General features: G+C 47.0%; 2 protein-coding genes across 2 annotated transcripts; both read left to right on the top strand.

The window, feature by feature from the left end:
• The first annotated feature begins 133 nt into the window (after positions 1–133).
• On the top strand, positions 134–19086 carry DISP2 (dispatched RND transporter family member 2). Its single transcript, XM_042035488.1, has 8 exons — positions 134–228; positions 7388–7834; positions 9869–9898; positions 11665–11788; positions 12551–12666; positions 12953–13071; positions 13987–14084; positions 14717–19086. The coding sequence occupies exons 1-8, from the start codon at positions 149–151 to the stop codon at positions 18134–18136; spliced, it is 4434 nt and encodes a 1477-aa protein (XP_041891422.1). The 5' UTR covers positions 134–148; the 3' UTR covers positions 18137–19086.
• Positions 19087–19962: 876 nt separating this feature from the next.
• Positions 19963–24278, top strand: KNSTRN (kinetochore localized astrin (SPAG5) binding protein). The gene is made up of 8 exons (XM_042035671.1): positions 19963–20077; positions 21009–21141; positions 21286–21342; positions 21564–21651; positions 22694–22814; positions 23101–23159; positions 23287–23361; positions 23931–24278. The coding sequence occupies exons 1-8, from the start codon at positions 20014–20016 to the stop codon at positions 24060–24062; spliced, it is 729 nt and encodes a 242-aa protein (XP_041891605.1). The 5' UTR covers positions 19963–20013; the 3' UTR covers positions 24063–24278.
• The last annotated feature ends 75 nt before the right edge of the window (positions 24279–24353 follow it).

Genomic DNA, 24353 nt, shown 5'->3' with positions numbered 1-24353 from the left:
TCCCCTCGGGCCGCGGCTCCCGGGGCGCCGGGGAGGGCGCGGCCTCCTGGGCCGGGACGCGCCGGGGCGCGCCGGGGCGCTACCGCCGCCGCCGCCGCTCCGGAGCGTTCAGCACCGCGGGCACGGACAGCGCCCGCCGCCGCCGGCCATGGAGGCCGCGCCCTCCCCGGCGCCCCGGGAGCCGCGGCCCGAGGGGACGCGCCGCGGTCGCGACCCCGCCTCGCCCAGGTAGGAGCTGCGGGGTCGGGACAGGGGCGCGGAGCCCCGGCGGGTGGGAACTGCCGTCCGGCCGCCACCCGCGGCTCTGTGTGTGGAAGTGGTCGGTGTCACCGGGTTTTCCTAGCACCAGGGCCCCTCAGTCCCGCCGAAGTGTGTCCCGTCGTCCTACCGGGGGTGCAGACAGAATCCCTCACTGCCTGCCCAGCTGCCCACCCGCGATTCGGGCTCTGGCGATGTGCGCTGCCCAACCGGGGCCCTGGTTGCTCCTACCCCGGGGCCAGGAACACCATGCAGAGCCAGTTGTGCCGGGGGGCTTCCCGGTTTGGTCTCCCGAGCAGGTTTCTATCCTGCAACATGGTGTGCTCCCTCTTCTGCAGCAACGGGAGACCTATTGTTGGTAAGCTCAGTGTGTTTCAGACATAACCTTATTGCACTCAGCTGTGGGCAAACATGGGTTTCACTCCAAAGATCTCCATAAACCCCCGCATCCCTCATCATGTCCCCCTGTGCCATATGCTCTCTTACCTGGTGTCTTAAGCCAAGTTGGCAGCCACAATCGTCATTTTCTGGAAACATCAACAGCCCATAATCATGGGCAAGGAGCCATCCCATATTCACGAGCACACTGGCACTCGTTAGACCAGGGCAACAGACCTGAGCTCTTCAGATTCTGTTTGACCAGAACACACCCCGAGGTCAGCAGCACACAAATCCCTTTTGAAAGCCCAAGGGTTTCATTTCTGTCTGGTACAGGATATTCAGGCTGAGAGAGCCCCACCCGCCCGGGGGCACTGACAGGGCACTCACTGCTCATTAGACAGCTCTGATGTCCTCGGCCAGAGGCTGCTGTGCCTGTGGGTGTTCAGTGACTCTCACACAGTCCAACCCTAGTTTAGACCTTGCACATTCCTTGGGGCCGAGCTGTCACTGGAGCCATCTTCTTTGCTTGTCTGAGTACTCCTTCGCCATTCAGACAGATCTTGAAACGAACACTGCAGCCTGTGAGAGGTAAGTTACAGAGTTAAGCCACCTGACACAGGTGTATTTCGAACTTCACCCATGCTGCTCACTCAGTTTTAGCTCTGTGGTCCCCACCCTCTGCCCTAGCCAAAGCTCTTCATCATCAATGCTCACCTCATCAGCAAAAAACCACAGATGTTAGAAAACACCATCTTCCTCCTGGCCTCTTTCAGTCTGGAACACCAAGGTGGGGATTTTCATTTCCTTTCCCTTTTCATTTCACTCCTTTTTTTCTTCAAAATGAGGCTTAGCAAACATGATTTTCCCAATGCAGACAGCTGTTCTGGCACTGAAGGCTGGGTGGGAACCTTGAGCCCTCCATGTCCAGCACACACACCTGTACCCACGGCAGCAGCAGCAGCTGCCTGGGGTAAAGATAAGGCTGTTCTTACAAGTCAATGAAAAGGATTATAAAACAAAACTTTTCCTGGCAGACTATGTGGGAAGCAGAGTTTTGCAGTCTCATTAATTTTTCATGATGATTTAACATACTCAGGAGTCTCACTAACAAAAAGACTGTAGGTCTTCTCAAGGGTATGCACGATCCTGCTGCTAGACTGAAAAAGCAAAACAGAAGAACTCCACAGGAATTGTTCACTGCACAAGGATTTGCCGCAGCCAAAGGAGGAGATGGATTGCTCAGGAGTGCCTGTCTCTCTCTGTCAGGGAGACAGGGAGCTAGATAACAAGGTGACAGTGAAATGCAATGAACCCTCCCCTAATCCCAGGGAAAGGGCACTCTTATCTCCTTAGAAAATACAAGGCAAAAAGCTATTTTTCTCAAGAGCTCCACCGCAGTTTTGCTGGTGGTACTTTCAAAGAGAAATTTAAATTCCATTATAAAAGCACATTCTTAAAAAGTCATTTACAGCTCTCCAGGAAAAAGCTATTAGTCTAGATGGGAGCTGACCTATAGCACATGGATTTAATCCAGAAAGAATTCATATTTCTTTTTCATTTGGGAACACTTGTACAGCTGATATGCAAACAAAACTTTGCTAGAGGAAGAAAAAAAAAAAGGGAAAAGAAAATAAAACTAGCTTCTTTTTTTTTTTTAATTAATGAAATTTTGTAGCACCTAATGGCTAATTGAGCAAAGGTTCCTGATGAAAAAGGGCTCCAGTTGTAGGCAAGGTACAGACTTCTGCCATTTTTCTCCTTGTTTTTATTCCTCCTTAAGATTCCTCTGTCAACAGGAGAAGTTGTAGTTTGTGTCAGGCATCAGACAGCTCCATTCACTCAGTAGGTGTTTCCCATCTTTCATATGCAAAGTGCTTCTTTCTTGATCCTCTCTTTAGTATGCAAAGGGGGGGATGATCTATTAAAAAAAAAAAAAAAGCAGTGCTTATAGAAATGGGCTTGGGGACAAGGGTGGAATTAGGCAGACTGAGAAAGGAACCATTCCTGCAAAAGGCTGAATATTTTTGGCCCATTTCCCTCTCAGAACCACATGTGCGCTCCTACTTCGTGGCTTGGGGGGGAGAGCAAGACCAGGGAGTGCCAAAAACTGTAGTGGCTTAGGAAAAGGAAGGCTACTATTTCCCTGCCTGCAAAGCTTCCTCCATCCCAGCTCAGCTCTGTGTGCTGCAGAATTAAACCATCCCGAGGGGAATGTGCTGGGAGCAGGCAGCCAACATGGCATGTTTCCAGTAAACTTTGCTGGGGCCAAGTGAGCAGGTAAAGCCTAAAGCCAGGTCCTGCAGCCATCCTGTGTGGGGCAAAAGGATGCTGGTCTCTGGAAGAGGGAGATACTCTGCGCCAGGGGGATGGACCACAGACCCTCTATCCCACCACTGCTCCACATCCCTGCAGACCTGGAATGGCAGAAAGCTGTCTCCTTAGAAATCCTGACCCTCTCTTTCCTGTTTTCTTGTGGGAAGAGGCTGCAGTCCTTTTGCTAGCTCCCTCACACAAGGTAGGTGCCGTGGTACTCATCAGTATGAGCACCCTGTTTGTGCCCTGGTACTCATCTCAGAGAAGCACTGCTGCACTCAGAGTGACTCGGGCAGGTCCATAAATTGGATTATTGTTCTGTCTAGACATCTCAGGGCAAGAGACAGGGAAGCAAACAGCGAGAGCAGCACAGCTCACTGCTGTGGGTAACAGGAGCAGTTAACCCTAGTCCATCCCTTCCCTTACACCCCTTCTTTTCTCCTTTCCCAGCATCTCTCTGGTCACATCCAGCTGAGCCTGGAGAAGAAAATGGAGGCTGCCAGCTGCCTCTGTAGGCTTTTCTGCAGCAGAGACATCATTTCTGCTCACTTAATCCCAAAGAAATCAAATATCTGACACAGCCCAGAGTGGGAATGAATGTTAAAAATAAGTCTTTGTCAGTGTCAGCAAGGCAAGCAGAGTCCAGTGTGGTGCTCTGCCCTCTTCTCCTCATGCCTGACAGCAAACAGACATCAGAAATCCCCAGAAACATTTTTCTAGCATAGTTCAGGGTCTTGAGGGCCCAGAAAAGTAATAGTGACATGGTTTCAGGCAAAGAAGGACCGGCCTACATGTCTGGTGCAGACCTCAGCAGACCAAAGGTTAAGCTCAGCAGCACTACAGCTAATTGGGAAAGCAGCAAGTGGAGACTTGAACTCTGCTGAGCTGCCAGCAGTGATTATCCGAACCGATCATTATTTGCAAGCTCCAGGTTTCCCTGGAGATTGTGGATAACCAAGGTCACATCGTCATGGAGTTGGAGACGGATGAGCCTAAGGGAACTCATATCCGGAGGGTGATTGACAGAGCTGTAATTGTTTAGTCTGAAAAGAAGATAATGAAGAGAAGTCACGAGTGAATGATCCAAACTTGCCAAAGTTATTCCAGAATCTGAAGTCACTGAGGAGGCCAGGGATTGAGTTCGGAGACGACACACGGAGGAAGAGCAGAACTTGACAGCATTTCACAGCAAAGATGGTAAACAAGGAGAGTGTGATTTCATGTGAAATATTAGACTCAACGCTACCAACGTATGTGCAGAAAACCCGGAGGCAATCTGCGATATCCAAGAGTTTGGCATCTGCTTTCCCCTCCAGGAGGTTTTGTAGCCGAGGGGTTTGCGGAGGAAGAATTTTTCATTGCATGGTCTCCTGCCTCTCCCTGACCATGTTCAAAGTGTATTTTGTAAAAGCCCTTTTGTTCTGTCCAGTGTCACATATTCACCCTCAGATGAGGCAGACAGGCTAATTAAGTCATGAAAAGCCTCTGGTCCCAGATTACTGTGCAGATCCAGCAGTTTAAAGGGATGACAATTTTGTTTTTCCTTTGAAAAAAAAGATCAGAAATACAGTACAGGTGTAGGAACACCAAAACACAAGATGTCAGTATGGCAGTGTCTTTATAAATTATTATGCACTGCAGGAGAGCATCACCTATTTAAAGTGTGCAAAAATTAGGGAAAACAACAGGATCAAGGCTGAGGAAAAAGAGTAAATTAGAGGTAACAAAAAGGGAGTGAGAAAAGGTCTAGACCTTGTCAAAGCATAACACTACCATGACCTCAGCTCTCTGATGAAAATTCCCTGCAGTACAAAGCTACAAACCACAACCAAGTCACTGGACACATGGGAAGAGCAAGATGATTTACACCTCAGGCTTGAAAGCGTGGCTTGAGGGACCCTCCAGGTCCTGTCCCAAATAACCTCTGCCCCTGCAGCTGACTAGCACTGTAGGGGATGTGGTGGTTTAGCATCTTCCCCTAAGGTTGCCTCTATGATTAGTAGAGAAGTGCAACGACTAATTAAAGATGTAATTTTATTTATTGACTGCCACAGACCCTAATCTTCCCTTGGTCTGTCTGCAGCGCTCCTGCCCTGTGCTGCGCCTGAATCCCTCCCCGTGCAGGGACGACTCTGATGAGGCTGTAAGAACTCCAGACAAGAGTTCAGATTGCATCTCCTGAGCAGCTTTGCTGGCACTGCATTTGTAATCTCATATATGACATGTATGGAGTCTCTTGTTGTGAACTACCTTTACACAGAGCTCTAACACAAATCACACACTTGAAAGGCCAGGTAATCCTGTCACTAATCCACCTGGGACAGGACAGCAAGGACTTCAAGCTTATTGTTGATGTTATTTGACAAGTTCTTTGGGTGACTGGGATATCACTGTCACAGTTCAGGAGCTTCTGCTTTGCCAGCTGCTCTCCCTCTTGCTGCATTGAACCAGCTCAAGTCTTACTAGTACCTTGCCTTGAAGCTCAGAGGCAAATGAGCACTGGAACTGCTGGGGACAACTTTATCTCAACCTTATCTCACTGAGGTGTGCACACACCTGTCTGCTGCTTTCTGGCACCTGCTTCAGCACAAACACTGACTTCTTCCCAGTTACTTTGCATTTGCACATCAATTATGGCTTCTGAAGTCAGGACCCAGGAATGTGCTATCTGTGTCTGTAACTGCTGCAGCCTTCTTTAGGCTTAGAAACTAAACATAGCATTGGATGCTGCTTAATGAGTCAAGATTTCTCTGTTACTTGTCCTTGGACTGGTACAGTGTGCAAGCTGAAGTTGAGTGTGATGCCTGTGGCATGAGTGTCCACATCGGCACTGGTGTAACTGCTACCACAAACACTACTCTGCTGTAATGGTTTCAATGAAATAAGCCCATTTTGTATAATCATGAAATATAGTTTATCAGTGTTGATAAACTCAACTGATGTTGGAAAGTACACAGCACAGACTGCCAAGGCCAATATGTCCTGCTTTCTGGAAAAAATAGCAATTTTCAAGCAATACTGAGCTAATAGTATTCTCCAGATTCTTTTGTCTTTGATAATCTCATGCCAGTTAACTTTGGGTGCAATTCCAGAGACGTGTAATCACTAAAATTCTGCCTTTTTCTATGGCTGTGAGAAAAATAAATGAGAGAGACTCTACAAAATTTTAAAAAACATCCCTTCCCCAACTTGTTATCTTAATTTTTTCCCACATCACACCAGGTGCCTCAGGCTAAAGTTGATCTCACTGCAGTCTTCCTCCAACATTCATAATTCTTTGAGACACTTTGTGATTTTGGCTGGTCTGAACTGTTCGTCCTGTTTAATCCTGGACGCCAGGCACTGCAGCAAGACACATAATTCAGCTGTAAGAGACTGTGGCACGTGCTCTGAACAAGGACCAGAAACTGCTGGTGTTTGCATCTCTTGGGACAGCAATTCCTAAAGCATTTTGGGGTCTGAAGGACCTCAGTCTATTGTGTGTGAAGGGGTTTTTGGTGTCACACAGACAAAGCAGTCCCTCAAAGTATTATTCAAACTTTCTCCAAGCTAGCAAAACCTCTCGGGCTCCATAAATCAAGAACTATAGGAATGAAATAATGTTTTTAATTCCTTGGAGAAGAGAAAGTGTATCCTGCAGACACCTCATTTCTTGGGAACTGGAGTCTGCAAATGTTTTGTCTCAGTAAATTCGGCAGCCAGAGGACAGTAAACTTTCAAAGGATCTATAGAGATCCCAGTCCATCCCCTTCCTACAAGGTAAGACCAATAAAATCTGTTGCTGTCATCCTTGGGAGATGTGTGTCTAAAAAGTTCCTGAAGAGCCCAGTGGAGCATGCAGGATGTGGGAGCCATTAGGGAATGTGCCAGGCTGGAGGCTGAAGACCCTGTTACACATCACAGCCCTCAGGTTCACTGCTCAGCTGTGTCAGTGCCAGGGATGACTCACTCTCCTGCTGACCCAACATGGAGCAGTGCCAGTCCTTCTGCAGAGCAATCACACTAATTAATCCTCCCAAGGAGTGCAGATAATTGAGTGGCTTCTAGACATGCAGATTCCATTGGTTTCTGTTTGCCCAGGCCTCTGTAATCTCTCTGGGTCCTGAGTTAGGACCCCCCTCCACAGTGAAATATCTTGGGAGAATTTTTGGGTGAGCTATTACCCAATTTTTCAAACTTTTGGAGCAACACACACAAAGGATGGATTACAGGATCCCCCATCACTTGGGATCCCTGAGTGAGTCACGGATGTCTTTATAAAAAGCATAATCCATTCAGCCCTTAAGCTGACTCCTGGTACAGGACACAGTGGGTGAGGTTTGACATTTGTGTTACGTGGGAGGTCTGTGAGCATCTCCAGTTCTCAGGATGCGACTCCTCAGCACAGCCTTTCAACCTCTCCCCTGTTTTACCTTTCCCTTCATTTCTCTCATAGGGAAAAACAAAATGCAGGACCTTGTCAGACCTGTCTTGCCATGCCAGAGATTGGGAACGCTGAGCTCAGCTACAGTGGCACTTCCTGGGAAAAAATCTGCCCAGTCCATCACTGCCCCATTCCTGCATCCCCCGGGCTGGGGGAAGACAACCTGCCCTCCTCCAGCCACACACTTGGACCAGTCTCCACCCAGTCCAACGGCCAGGTGCCATCAAGCTCCCAGGACTCACAGCAGCACCACCCATATTACCCCTGCAACCAGGAGGAGTCCCAAGGCAGCTATGGCCTGCCCTCAGTCCCTGGGCATGGCGAGAGGCCTGTGCTGTGTTCCCACCTTTCCAGTGGTGATTCTGTGCCAGCTTCCCACCACAAGGCCTCAGAAATGCCCTGGAAGCAGTGGTCCCCCGGGCAGCGGCAGCCAGTGCAACATCATGTTGTCACAGTCAGGTAAGAGGCACGTGAAAGGCATCTCAAAAGAGCATCTTCCAGACTTGATAGGGGCAAGTGGGAGGGATGAGCAGGGTGTGAGCTGCGATGCATGAAGCATGGGTTTGCTCTCCAGCTCAGGGCACCAGCTGCCCCAAAATGCACGGAGGGATCCAGTTTGCTCTCTACCTCTGTGTGGGCATACAGAGAGCTGAGTGGCAGCAGAGGGTAAGCACTGGCTACAGCTGAGCAGTGAGAGATACAAAAGGGGGGAACATTATTTGGCTTTCCAGGTTGGGCAGCAACCAGGGTATGAATTCTTTGTTGTCCATGACAGAATTCATTTGTGTACAGAGTGCCTGGATAACAACAGCCTGAACTGCAACCTCTGCTCCTTCCAGCCAGCACCATCCTTCCTCCTGAGAGTGCCTTTTAGAGTCCACTCTTGGCACAAGAGATCATGATCCCTTCACTGCTGCAGCCGTAGCCACTGAATCCTAATAAAAGATGGCACAGGATTCCTTCCTTGCCCACATTTCAGTGTTAGGCACAAAAGCCCTTTACAGTCTCTTTTTCCAGCCATGTACAGAGGATTTAATTTGCTTGTGTTTTCAGTGTAGAGGAACTGCAGTCAAAGGAGCCGGGACCCTTTTTCACTCATATGCTATCAACAAAATTGCCAACCACATCCTCTGTAACAGGTCATTTAAGTAGGAAGCACAGCTGGACTGCAAATCCCTGGCAGAGTGTGCAGCACCAGCAGTCAGAAAAGTGATAACATAATAATGCCAGAATGAGGTTTTTAATCCAAGCAAATCTGCTTGAGGAGCTATTGTGACAGAATTAGCACAGGATGGGCAGTGCATTGCCAGAGAGAGACCTTGCTTTGATAATCTGGGGAGGCTTTTGCTCTGCTCCTCTCGGTCCTGAATCTACAGAGCATTAGCGTGACGAGCAAAACACAGAATCATTTATTACATGAGCCACCAAGAGTGACTCTGCCATGGGGAACTCTCCTCCATTGCTTTTCCATTTCTCCCACTCATAACAAAGCTAGGAAGGATGAGCTTCCTCAAGGTCACCAGTTGGCTGCTGCATGGAGTGGGGGCCATCTGCCCAACACAGATATTGGAGTGCAGCAGGACCTTCTCCCAGTTTAAGCAGGAGTGTAGGAGGGTGAGAGGAGTTGGGAGCACTGGTTGAGTGGAGCTTGGCACAGCTGCAGAAGGAGGTGGGAGCAGTTCTCTGGAAGCTGGTCCAAGCCAAGGCTGTGCCAGACTGAGGCGTGTTTCAAGGGGATGTTTCAGCACGGAGAGAGCAGAACAAAAGGTCCTGCAGATATCTGACCCACCAAGATGCAGCTTTTTTTTCAGGATGCCAGTGGAAGGCTTGTCCTCAGGGATTCATTAACAAACTTTGGATCCCCTGGGGAAGGCTTCTTTATTCCCCCCCCCAGAGCCCTTCAAGTAGAGTGACAAATGCTCCTCTGTGAAGAAAATCCTGATAAAATATTTTTAGCAGCTCCACTGGCATTCTGCTCCTATAGCCTGAAAAGACACTGTCTTTGGAGAGGCCCAGGAAACAAGTAAGAGTCACCTTCTGGGGAAAATCCTTGCTAAGCTAAACAGGAAGTAAAAACTATCTACAGTTGTTGCTAGCCCAACTCATGAGATTTAATAAAGAGGTTTGCTTTTGTCAAGGAACCCTTTAACAAGTGCAGGAAAAGCACTTAAACCAGATAGATTTTAATGGATGAGATATGCAATGGGATTTCTATGGGACTGCATTGCTAATGTCCAGTACTCTCTGCGGGGTTTTCTGAGAGGGGCAAAAGGAGGAGTGACTACATGGCTTCCCATCCTGTTTGGTTAAAATGGGAGAGAAAAAGGCTCTGTTATTCATTAAACTAATTCACACAGTGCCAGAACTGTGTCAGCACTGGCTCACCTTGGTGCTTATAGCCCTGCAAGGGTTAACCTGCTCAGGGATCAGCCCAGCACTGGGCTTCCCAGGAAAATAATAAATTAACACATCTTTTTTCCTTTCTGTCTGCAGACATGATAAAGCTTTCAGGATGCCAAAAAGGTATGTTTAACAGCAAAAGCTTCCTGTCCTTGTACCCTGTGATCAGTGCTCTCCTCTCCTGCTATTAGGAGAAGCAGAGTGTTACTGCTGGTGACATCCCAGCAGGCCCGGCTCCAGAGGCGAGGTCAGCGCTCCTGGGGCTTTCCGCTCTTTGGAAAAAATCTCCATTTGCTTGTGAGATCAATTTAACCTGCATTAATGAATAGCAACACTGTCCCAGTAGCTGTTCTTGGGCAGGTGCCTGGCTCTAACCTATACAGTAGCTTTATATATATATAAAATAATTCTCTGTGTGTGTGTGTGTGTGTGTATGTGTGTATATATATGTGTGTAAGATTAATCCAGCTTGTTTTATCTGAGGAGCAATAACAAAAAGAGCTCATCCAGGAAATAAACTTATCTTTTCAACAGACAGAGAATTTTAAATACATTTATCAAAATTAAAGTAATTTGATTGCTTTCTACTTGTACTTAAAGTTGACTTTTGTAAACTATTCCTTCTGGATGGTTTGGGTAAGCACCTTTTTTTTTGTTCTTTTTTTTTCTGGTAATTGGACATGGAAATACCCAAAACATCCTCCAGAAATTAGGTAAAGAGCAGTTTTGTTCATTTTCATAGGAAAGACTTTGTCTATGAAAACAAACTTGATAAGGCAGTTGTAAATTGAAAAAAAAAAAGCCAAGAAAAAAAAAAATCAAAAGTTATGTGAAAAGGTGTTTGAAGTGCTTGTGATGGTTTCTAATGATGAAATAGCTGCAGTGGAGTCCCAGGCAAAAGGAGCAAAAGAGCAGGCAAGCAGAAACATTCCATCTCAAATAAAGTTCATAAATATTTCACTTCCCTTCACAGATACTTGTCAACTATTTTTGAACAAAGAATTTCTTATATTTCAGAAATACAGCAGAACACAAAAGAACTACCTAGAACCTTCCAAACCAGAGCAGGAACCCATTCTGCTATCTTATATCTCAACTGATGTTTCTGAGAAAGACAAAAATCTTGACACAGTAAAACCTGCACTGGTAAAAAATGTGGGAGAGTAACTTTCATAGATCATCCTACATGGGAGACAGTTTGTTCCAAAGGAAAAACAGAACTTGGATAGAAAATTTTACACCAGCTCTTTAAGAACAAAAGTAACTGGCAAATAATACTTTGGCCAGAGTAAGCTGCTTCCCTGGAAGGATTTTGATGGTATAGAAATGTCATAAAAATTCTGTGAAATGTCATGAAAATTATATGTATTCTAGTGAATACATGTGAATTTAGACCAGTGACAGTGGGCTTGCTCTGGTCAGTTACCTTCAGGGACTCTTCAGAATAACCTGAAGATTTCTCAGGGTCCATGGTCTGGAAATCTGCAGCCCAAACTGTTGCAGCCACCAGCTGACATAGCTCAATGTGAGGGAAATGAAGAGGCTCTTTCTAAATGCAATCTTTGAATTTAAATGTTTAAAGCTTCATTTTGCCCAAGGACACAAGAGTCTGGTTTTTATTATTTCTGATTGAAAAAGTTGGAAAATGCAGGGAGGCAAAATGTAATTACCCGAGTTAATTAGAGCTGCCTGCAAACATCCAGTTAGAGGTGTACTATGTTCATTAATAGCTGCACTAGAGCCTCCAAGCCTCACAATAAATAAGTGCTCAAACCAGAGACCCTGATTTTTTCCTTCCTGTTACTCACACCTCATTGGCTCTACAGCAGGTTTTTGCTCAGAGCAGAAGCATCTCACCAGCTGCATTTTTCTCTTCCTGTTGCCTGCAGTTACTCCCAGCTGATCACGGAGTGGCCGCTGGCCATGCTGGTGCTGTGCTCCGTGGCAGCAGTGATCTGCACCATGGCTGGGCTGCTGGTTGGGAATCTGCCTGACTTTTCAGAACCCCTAATGGTAAGTCCCTACAGTTGATGTATCAATAGGAATGTAAATCCATGCCCAACCAGTGATATCATCCCTCCAAGATAAGCAGAATGTACCAGTCCTGCACAGCTGCCCCTGACACACAGGGAGAACACATCCCTCAGCCATGCTGTGCACTCCCACCAGTGCCTTCACTCGGTGTGGAGACACTGCCAGCACAAACTGGGATTGCTCCCTTTGCTCCCCTTCCAAGGCTGGAAGGCTGAGATTGCCCACAGGGAATAGCTAGGCTCAGCAGAGACTGGATAGAAGAGCTGGCTTTTGCTCCTACAGTCTGTGCATGAGGCTCTTGATGTGGAGAGCATGCCCTGTTCTGAGCACTATGCACATGGAATGTTTTCCATGTGGAATGCCATATTCCCTAAAGTCATCCCTGCCTCTTGTTAATGGAGGAATCTTGAAAAAATAAGAATACGCTAGAGTTTGTCTGCAAAAAGGAAAATTAGTCCCATTTCTGTAAGGGCCTATTACACTTGAGAAGGAGGAGAGATTCTTAGGTGATCAGGGAGAGAGAATTGTAGCCATTGTTGATGGGAAGGGAAAGGGAAAGGGAAAAGGGAAGAAGACGTATTTTTTCTCTCATTTCTGGGATGCAGTAGTTCAAGGGAAAGTTCAATTCGTGCATCTCTCCAAGATGCAGTAATAGTCTCATACAGTTTCCATGTGTCAGAGGAGGCCTAAGGACAGCTGAGCAGAAGTGGAGCTGTGACAAAGCCCTTTTCCTTGGTGCAGGGTTTTGAGCCACGGGACACTGACATTGGCAGGAAGCTCATTGTGTGGAGGAATGTCGAGAGCCATACAGGCTACAAGAAGACCCTTTCCCTTTCTCCCTATGCCAAGAAGAAAAGGTATTTGAGCTTGGTTTGGGGGATTTGAGGAACATGTTGGTTGTAAAGTCACATATTCAATATTCAATATTCAAAAATATCTATGTGAATTTCAACATACATCCTATGCTTAAAAGCAACTGAGGCATTGGAGAGTTTGAAGTCTGTGTGCCTGCAATGGATTTGGGCTGCCTATTGCTGTGTGTGGCACCAGAGCCTTGTCAGTGAATGTAATTCTCAGCCAGACGCTCTCTTGTTAATAATAATAGTTAACAGTATTATTAACAATAATCTGCCCTCTTGCTAGCTATGATGACCTTGGCATTGGCAGAGGACAGAAGGCTGCTCAGGGAGAACAAGCAGCAAGGACACGGAGAATGGTGGAAACCATCTATGGAGCAGATGGATTCTTCTGTGGTCCCCCAGGTGAGTGAAATCTCGATGGGGCAGTAAATACTGCACACCCAGAACTCAGTTGGCAGAACTGTCAGAGTTTAGGACACAGGGAATACTCTGAATTTGCTCTAAGCAAGAAGTGTGTACAATTCCACCTGTGAGAGCTCTGACAGTGCCCTCCCAGCACTTCATACCTCAGTGGTCAGAAAAGGCTGGTTCAGAAATTCTGAAGAGTTGTTTCTCCTTCTTAACTCTTTGCCATGCTTCTTGTTTTCGCTTTAGAAATATACCTTGAAAGCACACATTAAAGGACTAATGTTTTCACCATTTACCCATATCAAAAGTGAATACTCAGGAAAAACAGCATATGCCCCACTCGCTGTCTGCTCCCTCTCCCTTGTCTGCTCCCACTCCCTCTCTGTTCCTTCTTTTCTTCTTGAAAAATGTAAATGGCAGTAAAATCTGGAGAGAAAAACAGAAAGCTCCAACACCCCCAAATTTGTCCCAAAATGGACACTAGTAAGTAGAAAGAAGAGGAACAACATGCAGATATTTTTATTGTCTTCCCTGCCTTCTATCCACCTCTGAAACAAGTCACACACCAAACCCGCAGGTCCTTGGGGCTTTTTGGCTGAGCTCGAGCTCCTCCCTTGTTCCAGGGGTGCAGAACCAGATGCCAGCAGTCGCTAAAGGCAAGCTGATATTTGATTTTCAAAATGCCGTGATGCTGCTGACCTGTTTCAAGGAGCAGGGGTAAGGTCACACAAAGCACATGCTCACCACTGTCTTGTGACCTGCTTCCCTCCAGGGAGTCCTCCAGAGCAGTCCTATGGACAGAGATACATATTTCTTTTTTCTGTGGAGACTCTACTCCAAACAGCCTGGCTGCTTCATCTTCATTACCTAATCCTTTTATGATTTTTTTCTTCTTCTTCTTTATTTCAGAAAAGAGCTATTCCCAGCTGGTATTTATGTCCACAACTGCTGGGAGCTTATGGAACTTGCAAGCAATTCAGTCTATGTGTCAAATGGAACAAGACAAGGTCAGTGATGGCAGGAAGAACACAAGTACAGGCTGTCTCTTTTCTGTCTGCTGCAATCTTTGATGTCTTGCTGAGAGGATGCCAGACAAAAAACAATGTAAGCTATGCAACAGGTTTTACCTGGAGGATTCCAAAGCATTTCACCTACTTGGCAATACAGGGATGATCCCACCTGCCAGCTGCAAATTAAACAAGAATAAAGGACACTGAACAGTAGCTGGTCTAGAAGCTAAAGGTGTCCATCAGAAGCTGATGAGGATTTTGGGCAGCAGAACATAATTATGGAAATGGAGCTACCAGCTTGGAGATTGGTGGCAAGCTTTACAAGTGGGAAGTTTAATTGGATGAGCTGCATTTGCCATAGGAGCCAAATTTTCAAATCTGTGGTTATAAAATACAATAATGGACAGGATTTAATTTTTGCAAAAGGCTACCAACTTTCCATAGCTTTGGTGTTTGGGATTTGTCACTGGGAGGATGGATGGCGATGAGTGGTACACCTTGGGTAAAGAGGAAAGGGGAAAAGGAGAGAAGAGGACAGGACAGGACAGGATAGGAGAATTACTGCAGCGAGTAAGGAACACTGGGGCTGCAAGAGAGGGTCTGACCTGATGCCCCCTCATGTTTTTCAGATACGCTCACACGTGCATTTTAGAGACCTGTGCCAGCGCACTGAAGCCAACGAATGCTGCCCGAGCTGGTCTGTGGGGAACTACATTGCTGTCCTGTACAACAGGTCTTCGTGTCTGGAGATAACCCAAGGAGACATCTCCCACACCCTGGCCCTGCTCCGTACCTGTGCTCCAGACTACCACCGAGGTGTCCTCACGCCATCCTGCATAGGCCCCGAGGCTGTCAGACAGAAACACTCTCAGTGTGCTCAAGTCCCAGAAAAATGTACCCGCTTCAATGCCATCTACCAACTGCTTCACTTCTTGGTCGACAGGGACTTTCTCAGTCCCCAGACGATGGAGTACCAAGTGCCCTCTCTCAAATACAGCTTGCTTTTCCTGCCTACAAGAAAAGGTGCATCTATGATGGGGATCTACTTAGACAACCTTGAAACCTGGGATCTGTTTGATAACTACACGTCTATCACTGGAATGGACCTGGGCCTTAAACAGAAACTATTCCAGCACTACCTTTTACTTGATACTAAGTATCCAGTGCTGGCAATATTAGCTATTTTTCTAAGCATTTCTTTTTATTTACGCTCAGTATTTATTACCTTGATGGTCCTCCTCGCTGTTGTCAGTTCTTTGATGATCTCCTACTTCTTGTACAAGGTGGCCTTTAGATTCACCTATTTCCCTTTCATAAACCTGACAGCAGTCATCATTCTCAGCGGCATTTGTGCCAACCACACTTTTGTCTTCTTCGACCTGTGGAACCTCAGCAAGAGCCAGAACCCTTCTGCCGGGCTTGCTCAGTGGGTGAGTCAAACCATGCACCATTTTGTGTATCTCATGCTGGCCTCGTGCTTCACGACGGGTGCTGCCTTCTACGCCAGCTACATCAGCAACATCACAGCTATCCGCTGCTTCGCCGTCTACATGGGCACCTCGGTGCTGGTGAATCTGGTTTTCATGATGACCTGGCTGCCCTCTTCGGCCGTGCTGTACGAGCGCTACATCGCAACGACCTGCGTTTACAAGCCGGAAGCCTACTGGAACAACAGCAGCCACAAGAGAGTCGCTCTCTCCGTCCATTACGTCCTCCAGGCTCTCCAGAACACACTGTCTGAAACTTCCAAGCTGCTCTTTGAAAAGCTTCTGCCTTGTGGGGTCATCAAGTTTCGGTACATCTGGATCTGCTGGTTTGCTGCCTTAGCCATCGGAGGTGCCTACATTTCCTGTTCCAACCCCAAACTCAAACTCCCGACTCTGGAGACATCGTCGGTCCAAGTGTTCAGGCTGAGCCACCCCTTTGAGAGGTACGATTCCGAGTACTGCCACCAGTTCATGTTTGAGAGGCTGGAGCATGGAGAAGGGCAGCGTATGCCTGTCACGATTGTCTGGGGCATTCTGCCCGTGGATAATGGGGACCATTTCAATCCAAAAAGCAATGGCACCCTAGTGACAGACACCACCTTCACCATCCAAAATCCTGATGCCCAGAAGTGGCTCCTCGAATTCTGCCAAAAAGTGAAGAACAAAACTTTCTATTACCCTGATGCAGAGCAGAAATCTACGGTGTGCTTCATGGAGGAGTTCCTCAGGTGGATGGACAGTCGCCAGTGCTCCCAGCGAGACCACAGCTTCAACCTTTGCTGTAACCAGTTCTCCTTCCCTTACAGAAGTGAAGTCTTCCTGCACTGCATCAAAATGATGCTCCTGGAGGAGGGCAGGGAAGGGGCAGAAACGTACGATCTGGGCCTCAGGTTTGATGGGGAGGGGAATCTCACTGCCTTAGTGCTGCAGTTTCAAACTATTTATCACTACAGCTTCAACTACAGCAAAGTCAAACAATTCTATGAGGAAATCAGCCTCTGGATAACAGAGGAAATGAAAACTGCCCCCGTGGGGCTTCAGAACGGGTGGTTTACCAGTAAATTACAGCTGTACAACCTCCAGCACAGTCTCAGCACAGAAACCATGGTGGTCATGGGGCTCTCCATAGCCATTTCCTTCGTGGTGCTGCTGCTCACGACCTGGAACGTTCTGCTTAGCATTTTCTCTGTTACTGCCATTGCAGGCACCGTCCTGGTAACCACTGGCCTTTTGGTCCTCTTGGAGTGGCAGCTCAATGCAGTGGAGTCTCTCTTCATTTCAGCTGCAGTAGGTCTCTCTGTTGACTTCACTGTCAACTACTGCATCTCCTATCACCTGTGCCCCCATTCTGACCGCCTGAGCCGAGTGGCCTTTTCCTTGAAGCAGATGAGCTGTGCCACAGCCATGGCAGCTTCTGCTCTCTTCTCTGCAGGGGTCATTATGTTGCCTGCCACGGTCCTGGTGTACAGGAAGCTGGGGATATTCATCATGATGATCAATTGTATCAGCTGTGGGTTTGCCAGCTTCTTCTTCCAGTCGCTCTGCTGCTTCTTCGGCCCGGAGAAGAACTGCGGGCAGATCCTTTGGCCTTGTGCCCACACCATGAAAGACTACTCTGATGACTCCGGGCCGAACGGAAACTTTGCCTGTGGGGGCAGTGAGAAGCAAAACCGGTTGCGGAAGGTCCAGGAGTCCAACACTGCAAACGAGCAATACGAGCTCCAGCCCTTGTCCAGGAAACTCAGCGACAGCTTTGACAACAGCACTTCCACAAGCAAGCTGTCCAACCAGCCCTCTGTGCTCTCTGAAGACATACAAGTTGAAGACAACAGATGCCCTCGAGTGGGAACGCACCCCTCCCTGGAAAGAGAGAGACAGAATCTGCAGGAGACCCTTGGAGACCAGCAGGTCGGCCTGTGCCAGTGTCCCGCCTTGCAAACTTCCTCTCCTTACAAGCACAGCACCTCAGAAACAGAAATTCACAGGGAGAGACTCTGCCGAGATTGTCGCTGTCAAAAGTATGGTCTGAAGGCATGGGATGGGTCTGGGCTGGACCACATCCAGCCAACTGGCATGAAAGAAGAAGGGCAGCTCAATAAATCCCAGTGCTCCAGTGACACTGCCCAGCAGCAGTCAGATTATACCTCAGACCACAGCCCTCTCCCTGCTGCTGACATCTACAAAATTCACAGATGCCTTTGTTCTCTTGGCAGCTCTTTTGATATGCTCAACATCTCCAGCGAGACATCGATCAGTGATTTCGAGCAAGGCCTGAAGCTCGCTGAATCAACCAGTTCCTGTCCCGATGCCTTGGAGCTGTCTGACTCCTACGGTAACGCGGAGCGAGGTTACCTGAACGGGAAGAGAGATACCCTGCGGCTGGACCTGAGGGAGACTGTCTTTGATGTCTCTCCAGCTGCATCACAGCAGAACAGCTCTTCATGGAAAAATCGGTTTGGATTGGGAAACGAAGGGCCGGTCGTGCTACCTAACAGCCAGCCAGACATGCCTGATGTTTGGATCAAACGATCCAGTGCACAAAGTTCCGGTTACAACAGCTGAGACCTTGCAGAAAGCAAAGCTGCTGCTAGGGGAAGTGGAAGCCTGAATGTCCTTAGAGCTGTAAATATCAATTTTTTCCTCCCACCTCTCCTAGAGCTGAGACTATTTCTTAGTATTTCAGCCATACAAAACGTGTGTTTTCACAGAACCAGCATATCTGATGCCACCGAGAGGACTGAGAGCCATCTTGTTGGACTACAAGCCCTTTGACTTCCGTCTGGTGCCATGTTCACAGCTGTTCACAGGACTTACCAAGTAAACCTGGTTTGTCATTTCCTACAAGGTGATTAGGTTTTGTTTTCTTGAGAGAAATAATGAGGTGAAGCTCCCCAGGTATTTAACGACAGAGAAGGAGAGCTCACGTAAAAAACAACAAAAAAAAAAAAAAAAGCCAAAACTGAACTACTGAAAATCTAGCTATCAAGTGAAGTGTACTGTTAATAACAAAAATTAAAGTTTTTCATTTTCTACTTTATGCAAAGCCCAGGTCCACAGACCCCATCAAAATATTATTTAAATATTATAAAAAAGATATTATTAAAAGTCCTGTCAAGACTTTCGAGTTGACACAGCCTCTTCCCAACCATGGGAGAGGCTGCAGAATCCAGCCCAAATCAATTTCCAGTAACAACTTCAGTTTGTTTTATCTGAAGGAATTCTAATACTGCCAAAGACTTTCAGTGTGAATTTCCCCCTTGAGGAAAGAGTCCTCATCCCCCCCAACTCAGGTGCCTTGTTGTGTCCTCTTCACAGCATGTTTCCACTCAAGGCATTCCCCACAAACATGTAACTTTTTAAAATTCACATATCTGGTGAATCTTGAATTTTAGGGGTTTTTCCTCCTCTACCAGAAACCAACAGGAAAACAAGCATTTCTTTGCCCTTATTTGTTGAGAAATAAAACATTCTCTCTACAAGTTGACATACAATAAATGCTTATAACAAACTTTTCTAAAATCTGTATGATGCTTCATTTTCACCATGAACACTGTGGTTATTAATCTTTTAAGTGCTTAATATATTTTCCAAAGGGAAATAGATATCTTTAAAATACTTATTCTTCTGACACCCACGAATTGTTCCTGTGCTGTGGGAGACAGACACCAACTCCCTGATACCCATTAGGGACATGGACTTTTAAAGCTAATATCAGTGTTTGAAATATGTCAAATATGCCAGTTTCATGGGTTTGGATTTTTCATGTTTCAGTTTCATGGTTTTATACCGACATTGTCATAGTAGATGTTCAGGTGGGTGTTTGGGCAGCCAAGGCCACCCTCAGGCTGGGACTGCAGCACCCTCCTCACGGAACTGCTCCCATTGCTCTCGGGAGAGATTTCCCACCCATTATGAAAACCATGTTAGCCAACACTGCAAAAATGTCTGTTAAGTCGGGAAACATTTTATACAGATACCTCATTTCACCTTGCGGCATTAGAGAGCAATTTTAGTACCTCACACACCAGCGGCAGCACCGGCACCCTCACAACTCTGACTCCTACATGTCCCCACAGATGGCCACAAACCCCTCGATCTTCGGGCCTCGAGTGCCCAAACCACAGGGTGAGGCAGTGGGAAGGAGTGAAGGAAGGAAAGAACTGCTCTCCGCCTTTCCCTGAGGGTGGGAGCCTCGTCATGGCAACCAACGCCTTCCCTGAGGGAGGGGGCGCGAGGCAGAAATGGCGCGAAAGAGACGGGGCGCGAGCGAGAAGGGGCGCGAGCAGCGCGCCGCCGCTCCATCCGCGCTCGCTCGCGCGCGCGCGTCACCCCGGCCCGCGCCCCCGCAGGCAGCGCCGCCCCCCCCCCCGCGCATGCGCGGAGCCGCCCAACCGTCCCGGCGCGGTTCAGTTCGAACTCGTGAGGGGAGCGCGGCCGCCATGGAGGGACGGCTCTCCCGCATCCCCGTGTACGCCCGGCTCCACCGCCCCGAGCCGTTCGCAGGTGGGTGCGAGGCACGGAGGGACACCCAGGGGGCACGGCTGGCGGGGTTCAGCCGGGGGATACAGGGGGGTGCCGGCGTTAGGGAGCTCCATGGCTGCCTGGCTGCGTGGTGGCTGTTCCAAAATCTAATTAGAAGTTTTATTCCACTGTTTTGTCCCTATTTAGGACTTAGGTTAATGCTCAGCCTGGTGTGTGTACCCTCCACCGGCTGAAGGCAGCGGCCCATTGATGTGAAAGATGCTTCATTCACAGTCTTTTACTTTTCTAAATCTTTTCATTCTGCTTACAGCACTTTATAGCATTTTGTAAGCGTGAGGCACCCAGGCTTAGCGTTAAAAACGTGGGGGCTGGGCTGTATCGGTGGAAACTCCATGTTGCTCTAGTGTAAATGTGCTCATGGGTGTGTCATTTGAAAAATACTTAACTTGAGGGAGAAAAAGCAACTTCCTAAAGCCACCGAGTGAACATAGCTTTGTATACTCAAACAGTCGTGATTTAAGAGAAATAAACTCTATATAAAAAGCTAGTTTTCTTTGTTATTTTAGTAGCTATTCACTCACAGCAAAATATGGAGGTGTCTTAACAGAGTTTCATGTGGGCTGTGTTTGTTTTGCTTCCAGTATTGAACAACAACCTTGTGACACGATGTCTGCTTGATGTCGAGACCTTCTTTATTGTGTATTATCATTTCAAACTCTCATTAGTGCTAGCCTGGTAATTATATTTTAACACTGTGTACATCTGACCTATTTGTGACTTATTCTGGACCCTTCATCCTGGGTAAAACTTGACGACTGCTCTTAGTTACTTCTACCTTAAAGTCTCCATTCTAGCCAGATATAACTGCTTTACCTCAAATTAAAGGCTTAAGAGACCTTAAAGGGAGTCTTTTCTAGGCTGTGGTGTTTTCACAGTTGTCTTTTTTCCCCAGAATTGCAAATGACTTTTCCTTCAAAGAGAAAATGTGTCAGCAAAACATCAGAGCAAGAGTTCAGCAAGGTTCCCAGTTTTAACTTTGCCTCAAACATTCCAGCGGACAATGTCTTCAAGGCTGCAAACCAAGGGTAAATCAAAGCAAAATATTGATGGTTTTATTTGGCAGATGTCCTAAAGATGGCTCGTTTTGCAGATTGCGTCAAACTAACAGGCTTGGTGATCTGCAAGAACATAGTAATCTTCTGGTAATTGTATTTTATCTCTCTTTTAAGGTTGCCTAAGTCTGACAAGAAAGTGGAACTGGTTTCAAAGAAGACAGCAACGAGACGGTACGTCCCTGCCATCTCTGTTAGTTGTCCTCGTGCCGTGGTCTTCCCCCATGGAGGCTTGTGGCAAGCTCTCACCCATGTGCAGCTTTCCTGACAAGATTGCTAGTTAAATTTGTTGGTCAGAAACAAAAGCCAACGCTTAAAAGAGGGCATATTTGTGAAATTAGGAGGCGTGCAACACTGGTATTTTGCCCCTAAGTCTTTGCTCTTTGACTCCACAGCCCTCTCAGCAGATTCCAACTAGAAGCAGAGCTGAAAAACAAGAACCAATTGGTGGAAACACTCAAACAACAGCTAGCAAGATCAGAGGTAAGGATAGGAGAGAAAAATAAATAAATCATTGTGTAATTTCCATCTTCTGACCCATACAGCGTCACGTTAAGGATTATCTTGCTTGTTTTCTTGTCTTCGTCAGAATGTCTTTGTATTCTTCTGCAAGTTGTTTTCCCATCTGCTCAGCTCTGGGGAGGCCAAACTGGGAATATTTTGACTGGTTCTGGGCTCCTGGTACAAAAGAGAGGTGGATATACTGGAGAGAATTCAAGAAAGGGCCACAGAGATGGTTAAGGGACTGGAGGAAAGGCTGAAAGAGCTGGGACTGCTCAGGGACTTCTGTTTCAAACAGATCTGGTTTTGTGGAATCAGATTCAGAACTGGCACTTCATTATTCCCTGTCTCAGAGGTAACTCTAGGACATGCTTAGTACTACTTCTGTCATGTACAGGAGGCCCTCCTTGTAACCTACAGCTGTGAAATCTCACTTTATTTTCCAGTTCTCAATCTGTGGGATGATCATTCCTCTTATCTCACATCTTGATTTTTTTAAGAGCCTCTGAGGCTTCCTATGAAATGTTCCCAAAGCTTGTGACACTATCAGCCAGATCACCCTAATCCACATGCTTATTGATCCTCTTGGAGAATTACATTCAACTTGGGAGGTTGATCAGCTTATCCAATTTCTTGGTAATATCTGAATTGTGTAGGGAATCATGCTGTGGCTTAAAGATGTAAAACACCCTTTCCTTTACAGTGTTTATATGCTTCTCAGTGTGTGCATTATTTATATAAATGAGAGGGAGCACAAGAAAAGATAAAGTTGCCTAAAAGGAATTCCTCCATGACCAAATTTTTCTAGTAATTGCTATGATGTGTGGATGTGATAAATGTATTAATCCTGTCAAGAAGGAGCGAGGACCTGCAACAGCCTAATTTGCTGTGCTGGTAGAGACAGAAGGCAAGGTCTGATTCTTGGTGCCAAGTGCAGCACTTATGGAGTTGTTATTGTCAGTATTACTAAGGAGAAGAAAATCTCCTTGGAAACTTGCCTCACTTGCAGCTGTGTTAATGGCAGGGCACCATACAGTTAAGGGAGTTGAAGAAGGAGAATGAGAGGCTGGTCCACGAAGTTGAGAAGCTCAAGCAGATCCAGGAGACTTGCATGATGATTTTAGAAAGGAGAAACATTGGTCCTGGTAAGGAGTTTGCACTTCCCTTACATCCTGGTACTCCTTCTCCAGAATATTTTTTTTTCTTCTGTTGTGACTATTCCTAAGAAATTTGAACCATGATTCCTTGGTAAGGGAATACTGCTGGAATTGCAGGGTTTGGGTTTTTTTTTTGTGGTTTAAGAGAAAAAGCTGCTTCCTGTAGTAGGCCCTGGCCTGGATAAAGTAACTTAGTATTTCCTGTTGTAGAAAAGCTGTTTGTTCTCAGAGCACTCTGTGTATTAGAGGTTCACTAATGCACCTCCTGAATTAGTTACAGGTAGCAACATAGAGGAGGAAAAAGAGACGCGCGCTTGCCAGGAAAAGACAACAGTAAGAAAAGCTTGAAGTGGGCTTTGGAGGGGTCTGTGTGCCCCTACCCTTCTCTCTGATGCTGAAACAGCTGAGAGTCACATTTATTTGCATCATATTAAAAGTCATTTTCCTTTTGACTCTTCAGACGCTAACTAAGAAGGTCATAGAAGATTTGAAATTATTCTGTCACACAGTTGCGAAAGAGAAGGAGATGCTTGAGGTAAGACTGACTCAACCAGGCAGTGAGCACCAGGTGCTCAGGGTGGTTTTTTTGCTCCTCCCAATCCTCCTTTCTCCACGTGAACCAGACGAAAACCTGCAGTATTCCTCTTTTCGTATAAACCCACACCTTAAGGAAACTGTTACTCCCCTTTTAAATAGAGGGGATCCACCAGCCTGGTTGTTGTTCTTGAAGTCAGAGCATTTGATTTAACTTGGAAACTGTTGCAGAGCAGTGACCTTGGGTTAATCTCTGGGGCAACCTAGAAGTGTGCAAGTGCAAGTGGCTTCAATAATTACTTATATACAGACCAAAACAGTAATTAAGTTACAGTTCTATAATTCTTGATAAGAAGCCCAAGAGCTAAAATATAACTTATAGGAGACTTCCTAAATTTTGGTCATAGATAAATTTACATTTTCCACAAGCAACCAAGGTTAAAGAAATCTCACTTGGCTTAGTTTGGGAGGAAGAGCTCTGATGCTTTAGCTGGAGCTGGTTTAGGACTTGGCTTTGCTGTTCCTTACTCTGGTGTTAGTAAAACATGGTGTGCACTGACTTCTCCACAGACAGCAATGGCCAAGTGGAAATCAGCACAAGAGGAGAAGCAGCGTGCCCTGGAGAAGCAGTCCTACATCCAAGCTCAAATTAAGGAATGGAAAGCCATACTTGAAGGGCTGGGGAAGCTCCTGGCAATGTGAGGCACGAGGATGCACTGTTTTTTTGCTGTTTCATCCCTACTTCAGTCGTCCCTCTTTGTCAAGCCTATATCGAGCTAGTCACTGCTCCCCGGCGGGGTAGGGACAGACGGGGAGCTGAGGCAGCAGCGACGGCCGGATAGCCTTGTGTCGGGCGTTCGCCGCTCTGTTGCGGTCTCTGGTGTTCGTGGGTTTAGTTCATTAAAGGTGCTGCAAGGACGCGGGCTCAGCCGCGACCGCGCCGGGAGGCGGGCGGCGGGGCGGGGCGTGCCGGGGCCGAGCCGCGCATGCGCG

Source organism: Corvus kubaryi, unplaced genomic scaffold (assembly GCF_017639235.1).
Source record: "Corvus kubaryi isolate FWS band 111438036 unplaced genomic scaffold, C.kubaryi_AGA036_p1.0 37384, whole genome shotgun sequence".
Taxonomy (NCBI): Eukaryota; Metazoa; Chordata; class Aves; order Passeriformes; family Corvidae; genus Corvus; species Corvus kubaryi.
The sequence above is the reverse complement of the archived record's forward strand: the minus strand, read 5'-3'. Positions and strand labels throughout refer to the sequence as shown.